The sequence below is a fragment of the Cupressus sempervirens genome, chromosome 8, assembly GCF_028749045.1.
Source record: "Cupressus sempervirens isolate cs-2001-9-10 chromosome 8, ASM2874904v1, whole genome shotgun sequence".
Taxonomy (NCBI): Eukaryota; Viridiplantae; Streptophyta; class Pinopsida; order Cupressales; family Cupressaceae; genus Cupressus; species Cupressus sempervirens.
Window position 1 is genome coordinate 169,596,209 of NC_143125.1, and position 9,304 is coordinate 169,605,512.

General features: G+C 33.9%; 1 protein-coding gene across 1 annotated transcript; it reads right to left on the bottom strand.

Moving 5' to 3' along the window:
- Positions 1-221: 221 nt before the first annotated feature.
- LOC149542091 (large ribosomal subunit protein uL22y-like) lies at positions 222-3,973 on the bottom strand. Its single transcript, XM_089797140.1, has 7 exons — positions 3,845-3,973; positions 3,702-3,738; positions 2,108-2,148; positions 1,552-1,782; positions 1,353-1,455; positions 1,152-1,219; positions 222-808 (listed from the first exon to the last, which is right to left on the bottom strand). The coding sequence occupies exons 1-7, from the start codon at positions 3,845-3,847 to the stop codon at positions 740-742; spliced, it is 552 nt and encodes a 183-aa protein (XP_089653266.1). The 5' UTR covers positions 3,848-3,973; the 3' UTR covers positions 222-739.
- Between the last annotated feature and the right edge of the window lie 5,331 nt (positions 3,974-9,304).

The window sequence follows — 9,304 nt, forward strand, 5'->3', positions numbered from 1 at the left end:
GGTAACATATTCACAATTGAGCATCAAATGGCAAACGAAAATAATGTCTGATACAAGTCCCATCACCTAAGTAACTCCAGCCCATCCGTTTCTTGATAAATGTTTGATATGTATGTTTAATCTACTAAATTAGAACACATCCAATTTTCCACATTTTGGGTACTCTGAAAAAACACCCAGTACGACATTCACAGTATGCTTAAAAAGAAAAAAAAAACAGATTTGATCTTTCAAATATCATGTTTATGCCTAACTTGCAAAGATCTGATACAAGCACCATGAGATTTTATGAGCAGCGCAAATAAACCCCGTCCTTTTTAAATGCATGACATATACAACCTAAGATGTCCGTCGAAATCTAAACACACACTTTGAACCCGAAGCTTCATTCCCCAGGCAGCCTTGCAGACACTTCCACATGGTATGCATGGAAAATAATTTTAACGCTGTTATTTGACAAACAACATCCTACAAACTATCAGTGTCTTAGACATTGCAGATTAAAACAATTGCTTCTTACTGCAACTTGCAGTTTAAACCCACAAGTAGACATTTAAGGCAAAAGAATTATTGCAATATAGGAAGTTAAACAAAATTTAAAATTTTGTCTGTGCCTCAAATAAACTCCGTGTAGGTAAATAGTTCATGCAAGAGAACCTACAAAACAATTAAGTCTCAAAAAACCCGTGCTTCCAAAAACTGTGGTAGTGAAGTGCTGCATCAAAACTGCTCTGGCACCTTATGATGAGGTGCCACTACGAAGAGGGCCCCTCTTTTGTCTAGTTGGGGCAGCAATCTGGGATTCAGCCTGCTTATAAACCAGAAAGGTTTTAGTCAGAACTTATATCACAACAATAAAGCAAGTAAATAAATTGTGCTGACCAATATTCAAAACAATGCTTTACCTAATATATACATCTTCGTAGGTTTACCACAGAAAAGTTTTACAATTCTAAGAAGTAAAATGCAACAATAATACAAAAATACACAGAGATAGAATTATTTATACATGCAAAACATTCACTTAATAAATTACTTGACATCAAACATCATGTTCATTACTGACAGTAACACATATTTAAAAGAGAATCTAACGCTTAAAAGAATCACTTACAACTTACAAGTACAGCAATAGAAAAGAATGAGCATACCTCTTTTTTAACTGGTGTCTCTTTTTCAGACAGTATTAACTCAATGTGGCATGGATGTGACATGTAAGCTACAAAGCCAAACAACCAGAGGTATTTTAAATCCAATAAATGGCTACAATGAAGAAATTACCAAATGAAGATGCACCAGAATTGTTCACCACAATATAGAATAAAACATAAAATAAGGAACTGAAAGCATACGATTGATTCTTCCATGAGCACGATAAGTTCTTCTCCGTTGCTTTTGTGCTTGGTTCACTTGGATGTGAGATATATATAATGCATCAACATCAAGCCCTTTAACCTGTAAAGGAACAAAAAGAAGTGAATTTACAGCATACGGATGCCAGCAGGTTGCAAAGTACATTGGGAGTAATGTATATTGGGAGTAATATTATACCTCTGCATTGCTTTCTGCATTCTTCAGCAACCCCAACAAAAACTCAGCAGACTTCACAGGCCAACGTCCCTGGCCATTTGAATGTCGAGACTTTGCTTGTGCAGTACGGCCTACACCTCCACAAAATCGACGGAAGGGTATTGCTTGCTTGTGGGCAATAACATCCTCCAGATATCTCTTGGCCTTTGCCAAGTGTAATTTCTTGATGGCCTGAGCTGTTTCTCGGGTATTCTGTTATAATACATTTAATAAATATAGTTATTTGTAGAATCCGTTTATATGCCAAGATCTGTTACAAAGGAAGACAAAATGGAAAAAAGGATTTATCCTGAAAAACAATTGAGTCTTTACCAACTTACTACCTTAAATAACACAATAAACAAATTTGTTTGTATATTGTATCATTATATACAACATGATTTGCAACAAAGAAAGACCAAAAGAATGTAAGGTTATACCTTAAATTACACAATAAAGAAATATATTTGTTTACAGTATTAGTTTATATGCCAATGGATGGTCAATACCAAATACGATAGAACCTTTACCAGCATACCTTAAAATGGACTCGCAGATCTGAGCCCCGAGCCTTGCATGCTGCAATGAATAAACAAAAACTCTAAGCACCAAATAAAGAACACCTAAACTGAGATAACAATTCTGTTGGCAAATGTTTCCAATAAGAACTAAAACAAGCCTAAGCTAGCAAATGTGCAAACAACAATCAATCATCATATTATGTAGACAAATTAAAAACATAAGTTGCTAATTCAGATTCAGGGTTTGCCACTGGCCCAGTGCAATTTGATTTTTTTTTTTAAATAAACAAAAACTATAAGCGCCAAATAAAGAACACCTTAACTGAGATCACAAGTTTGTTGGCAAATGTTTCCAATAAGAACTAAAACAAGCCTAAGCTACCAAATGCACAAACAACAATCAATCATCATATTATGTAGACAAATCAGAAACATTAGTTGCTAATTCAAATTCAGCATTTGCCAGAGACCCAGTGCAATATATTTTTCCTTTAAATAAGTGAAAACTCTAAGCACCAACTAAAGAACACGTAAAACTGCGATCACAAGTCTGTTGGCAAATGTGTCCAATAAGAACTAAAACAAACCTAAGCTAGCAAATGTGCAAACAACGATCAATCATCATATTATGTAGACAAATTAGAAACATAAGTTGCTAATTCAGATTCAGGAGTTGCCAGTGGCCCAGTGCAATATTTTTTTCCTTTAAGGGCCTCTACATACACTATGCATAAATTATCAAAAAGGTACAAAAATGATCCAGGTGCCAATATGGAAATAAAGATGGAAATTGATTCTTTTATACTTTCTAGTGTAGTGTATGATATCATGTGATATCGTGATATTCTGTCAGGATTCAACTGTCTAGTCTTCTGAGTTAAGTTCATTGACCCGTGATATGTTTTTTACCCTATAGATGGCTTGGAATTTATGAGAATGTGACCATCTCTTTCTTTCAAGAATACAGTTTTTCTACAGTTAAGCCAACAAGTGTATAACCTCTATTTGAAGAAGAGCTCCTATGCCATTAAAACAACTATAGACTAGAACAAAATATAAGTAGTCTTAATGAACTTAATATATTAGCAACAAAAGAACATTAATAACCATATCTAATATATTAGCAACAAAAGAACATTAATAACCATATCTAATATATTAGCAACAAAAGAACATTAATAACCATCTCTCTCTAACAAAAAGATATTGCCAAAATACAGCAAAACTTAACTCTCGCTTCGGACAAATCCAACCATTTAAAATAGGTCACTACTGATAAATCGACACAGAATTAAATATTAAGTGCCATCAATCACAAATTGCAGGATCTGTAGCTAAAATAAATAAAATTGATCGATCGGTTTGATAATAACTCGCTATCACTAGACAGGGAGCTATGGCAGAACCGTTGCATAGCCACAACGCGATGAAGGCTTCCTCCTCATTACTACTGTATTAGGATTTAATGTATTGCAGTTCCATAGATTAGGGTTGATTACGTGACCGTTTTCACAGTATTAAACCCTTCAAACTCTCAAGTATGAGAAGCGTTTTTGACAATTATAAAACATTTACAGATCGAGGTTTCATTTGCAAAGAGCATTAGCTTACCTTTTGTCTGATTATCGGGCTCCCTTGAGTACTTCACCTGCAGAGACAAAACAGAAGACTACTGAATCAGAACATTGTAACTGGATATTGACAGCCTATAATATTGCCGTTTACTACAAGAATGAGGTGACCCAAAGGCATACCATTGCAGCGATTCTTCTTCTTCTCCCTGTTTAGTCCTCTTCAATGGCGGAATGGAGGAATAGCGATTGTGCTGCTTCCCCTTGTATAAAGGGTCGCGAAACCCTAATTCTCACAAAATTGACGAGAATAATCTTTTTCGTTAAATATACTTTGCCTATAAAACCCCTAATTCCCAAAGGGAAAAAAAATCCTAGGGTTAGTAAATGATTGAAGAACCAAAAGAAAGGAAAAAAGAAAAGGGAGGACTTGGTATTTTGATTATTTGCAATATATATATATATTGAAATTTTTTTTTTTTTTTTTTTAATTGTTTGGAGATATTTTGTGATCTAGTTCAATGATAGTGTGTCTTTTGATCATCCTTTTACAAGTCGTCTCACCTATTAAATTTGAGGGCAGAGTCAAACCTGGGACCATGGAGAAACTCTACTACTCTCATGGAAGCTAATATTGAAATAAATATTAACTTTATATATAGGTATTCAATTGGTTAGTGTGATAATTTGTTAATTGATTTATTTTTCTCAAAAAAAAGCCTTATCAAGCAATTTTTTAGTAGAAAAATTGACTTCTAATAGAGTTTTTTGTGGCAAAAAAAAAACTCTCTTTACTTCACTTCTACAACTACATTGTGATATATATATATATAGCTATGTCTATGAACTTGACTTGTGAATTTAAGTTTTGTTGATTTTGACCTCTCTAATATTTTGCCTTAATGTCTACAAAATACATTAACTAGCAATATTTAAGGACACCTTTTATGGTGTTTTCTAGGAAGGGATGTTCTTCTTAGTTATACCCCTAAGCTATCTAATTAAGGCTTTTAGAAATGAAGAATGAAGCTCCAATGAGTAGCATAGACATTAAAACATTTGCAAATTAAAAGCATATTGGAATTTGACTTGAAATGGGAACATAATATATTCTAAAGGTAACAAATAAGATACTTTCATTGGATAACACTAAACCAAATTCAAATTGATGGAGTGAATAGGGATTTAGAGCATGGGATTATAGAAGAGACAATTGGTGAGGTAGGATTTGAAGCAACACATTGAACTAGGGAATAATGGTGGATTCAGCGAAAACAAAGAAGCAAGTGAAGGAATTGAAAGTAGGAAGGAACCATGGGTTGACCAACAAATTTCAGGAAGATGAAGTGATGAATTTGAGAAGGAAATTCCAAAGCATGAATTTAGGGAAAATATCAATAATGGATGGATGACTTATGCTAGAGAGACATATCAACAACACCAATTGCAGTGGATTTTCCAGGCCAAATGGGTGGACAAATCATGAAAAAAAAATCAAATCTTCAACAACCTCCCCAGTATGTAGGCCAAACAAATTCCTCCATCCTAGAAAATATCCATGGAAAAAAAGGCTTATATACAAGTTGTGGTTTCTAAGGAACAAGTGAAATAGGTATGGGTAGTTGTTGGTATCTCTACTCTTGTTGTCTATTAGTGTCAAACACTTAGTCATATATAAGCCAAAGTCAGTCGGTCATCATTGCAACGGAGCTACTCTATATAGGTCGAGTCATGTAAGGACTTGTAAATAATCATGTATATGTCGAGCTCTATAGGAGCCAAGCAAGTCTTTGGTCATCGAGTACTTTCAATATAAGCCGAGTATAGTGAATGTTGAGCAAACAAAGCACATAAATGGCGAGTTATGCAAAAGGAGCCGGGTACAGTTAAGGTCGAGCAACAACAGAGAGAACAATTATGACCGAGCATCAAAGATAGTGTGTGTCAAGTAACATAGAGAGAACATAAAAGTCTAGAATGATGCAAACTAGTTAAACCATTTCAAGTCAACATGGACATGACATTTAACGATCGTAGAGTTTGTTACAAAGGTTGTTACGCATTTTGAAGTGGATCACTGATCCCTAAGAGGGATGAACAACCAATCAAATGAAGAGGAAAAAAAGGGAGCATCTAGAAGACTCTATAGATGTCTTTAAATAGGCATATTCAAACCCTATTCTAACAAATGGAGTAAGTGATCACAGAAGAGTGTGAGAATTATGCAAAGGAGTTAAGTTTTGCATACTACATGTGAAACTTGTGAAGAACAAAGCTAGCGACCTAATGAAGCAGTGAAGGACAGAGTAAAGATATATCATATTGGAGATTAGACCAAAGATTGGAAGGAGAAGATATGTAATCAACAATTATAAGTGCAGACCGAAGGATCAGGTACTAAATCAGTTTTGATAGATTGAATCAGGGAAAATCTCTTAACAAAGTGTTTTTATCAAGCCTTAGTAAATATCCTAATAGGTTTCTTACTTCATTGTAAGTGTTAAATCCTTTAATCAAGGTAAGACCTAACAGTCTTAAAGCTTTTAATAGGACAAACCCCTCATAGGGTAGATCATCAAAAGTGATCAAAATTGCAACCTTAACAAGTTAACTTTGTTACTGCAATAGTGAAGATTTGTGGGTGTCATCCCCACCTTAGTTTGTTCTTCAACTCGAAGTGTTTATGAGCTACAAAAATCTTTTGTGTTATGTGTTTACATTTCATGGATGTAATACTTAGTTAGATCTATTTCTACATTTGATTTTTCAAGTTATGTTATGCATAAACTTCCAATATTAGTATGAGCAAAATCCGAATGTTAGATAAATGAGAGGAGGTTGAATCAATTATATCCATAGGCCTTCCAACAGTTTGGTACCAATTCAAACTGCATAAACTTTCATATCAATAACTTGGTAACCACATTCAACTTCTCAAATCAAACATATAACAACTTTACTTTAAATTGTTATCTAATGAAGGGTGCTCCCCTTAATAGCATAAACACATAGTAGAAACCAAAAAACAACAGTAAATGCAAGAATAAAATATGGACTTCTTATTTGCACCGCAAATGCAGAATTACAAAATTCACAAGTATAATATGGTAACCCACATGGGCACCTTCATTACAGTAATTTGCAAGACTATGCTGCGAGCTACCACCCAAAGTTGTCCTAGACAATGTTCGGGCCTTTCTTAAATAGGCAACTTTATACCTAGGGCTAAAAGACCCTAAGAATACATATAAAGTCAGCTAAATACCTTTTTGACAAATTATTTTAGAAATTTTGGTAGCCCAACTTCAGAAGGCCATAACTCTCAAACTGTTGCTCCAATTGGCTATTATAACCACTTTTCGAAAACGCCAGCTGGTGATCTAGAGGCTCAAAATCATGCAAGTACCCTTTTGTTGAGTTTTCATACCTCATCTGAGCACTCTAAGGCCTCCAATGGTGAGCCTAAAGATTTTTCTGTAAATTTTTCCATCAAAAATCCTCAATAACTTCTCAAATACTTAAGTTGGAGTAATGAGATTTTTATGGTAGGCTTATAATTCCAAAATGAACCTTCATGTAGAAAATGAGAGCATTCTGAACTCGTATGATAAACTTACTAAAAATAGCAAGTTCCCATAAATAGTAACCACCATGTCTACTAGTCCTTATTAAAAAAGAAAAGACTGAAAAGAAAATATTTTTTTTGGGGTGATGCAAGATTGCTCTTACACCCAGGATGCTCCTGCATCATTATCTCATTCTTTACTTATACTGAGTATCAAAGTAATACCGACTTGCAACATAAAGAAATAACATGAGAATTAACTTTGCAACACATAAGCATTCACACATTTAACACAATTATTTAATGTGGAAACCCTATAAAGGAAAAAACCACATAGTAACTGACAACCCAAATATTTCACCCTTTTGAAGTGAGCTATGTTAGGAGCCAACCTTGTTAAAGGTTACATGCAAATTTTTAGTGTGACCTTGTTAGAGGATTTTAACCAAAGATCATCTAGACCTTATCACTCATTAACATTTCTTAAAAGTAGCCTTCTCTAAAGGACTTATAAGCATCACTAATTGATGCTACCGTATAGGATTTTAAAGACTTGTTAGATCCACATGGTTAAGAGATTTTATTTGCTACAATGGTAAGAAAGTAACAATCAAGTGATTTGCTAGGTTTAGCACTACCTTGCTTGTTCAGATTTTATGCTTCGCTTTGTATCTTCCTTCTAATATCTTACTAATTGATTCACACACTCACACTATCACTTGCACTCCCTCTTGCTTGATCTTTGCACTTTTGTTATGCTTGGTTCACCTTCTATCTTCTTATTGCACTTCAATCAACAACAATTAGTGAACAATCTTCACATCATCAACAACCAAAAACAATCTCATTCATCTCCTTAAATAGGTAACTTTGGTACTCTAGACTCTTCCAGATTTTGTCACTTAATCACAATCATAGATTTTAGATTCAATGAATTTAGTCACTTGGAAAATAGTTACAACTTGAAATTTGTGCTCATCTCCATTCTGTTAAATCTTCGTCATCATATCTTCATTATATTTTTCCCATCGTAGACCTCGTAACTAACTTTGACTTTATCCCTTGAACTTCTTGAACATTCTTAATTTTCATGAAATGTTAGCCTCAATTAATCTTGTCTTGACTTTTTCTTTATGTTCAAGCTTGATGAACATTGCAACTTTACTCAAACAATACATCACTTGTTAGTAATGAAAATTACTTAGTTAACACTAAACTTTAACTCTTCTTTGTCCGGTGCCTAGTGACAACTGTAGAAGCTCAGTTAATACTGCATTTATTCATTCACTGATCAAACTCTCTTGCATATACATGATCTTCACCACTTAATCACATCATTATGTGATTAGAAAATAATCAAACCAATATTATACGTTCATAGTCCAAATCATTCAAGTACCCATTGAACACCATACTTGTCATTTTTTCATCATCATACTTTCTTCAAATCCTCTTCATCAATCAAATGATCTAGTACTCTACTAAATTATCATAGTTTCTAACCAACTAAGGCTTGACATCAATGACAACATGACAACTGATATGAATCTTTTACATATAATAACAACATTATCAATTGGGGCTAACAATCCCCCCCTTTGGCATTGATGTAAACACATAAACATAAGATTTTTCATTACAAAACATTGCACATAAGATAATAAAATGTATGCATTGACAACAATACAACTTTTCAACTCTTTGACTTCATTTAAGTTCTTTGTAACAAATTCTAGCTTCAAGTTCACTCGGTCTATATCTTCAACAACTTCATCTTCACAAATCCTCCCCCTTTGGGTATAGTTCTCCATTAAGCTTTATATCTTGTCCATATAAAATTCACTTCTTATTTCTTTTCTCCCCTTTTAGTCATTATCTTCCAATCACTTTAGTCACTTCACTCCCCCTTAATTACTTCTCTTCGCCTTTGACAACAATGCCAAAGGTAAATATAAGTTCTAATGTGAAACTTATAAAACCTTGTGGTAATACCTTGTACCTTGCATGTATTGTTTACATTAGTTTCATTCTAATCACTTGCATATCTTCAAGAAATAGATCCTAAAGAACGAACTCTT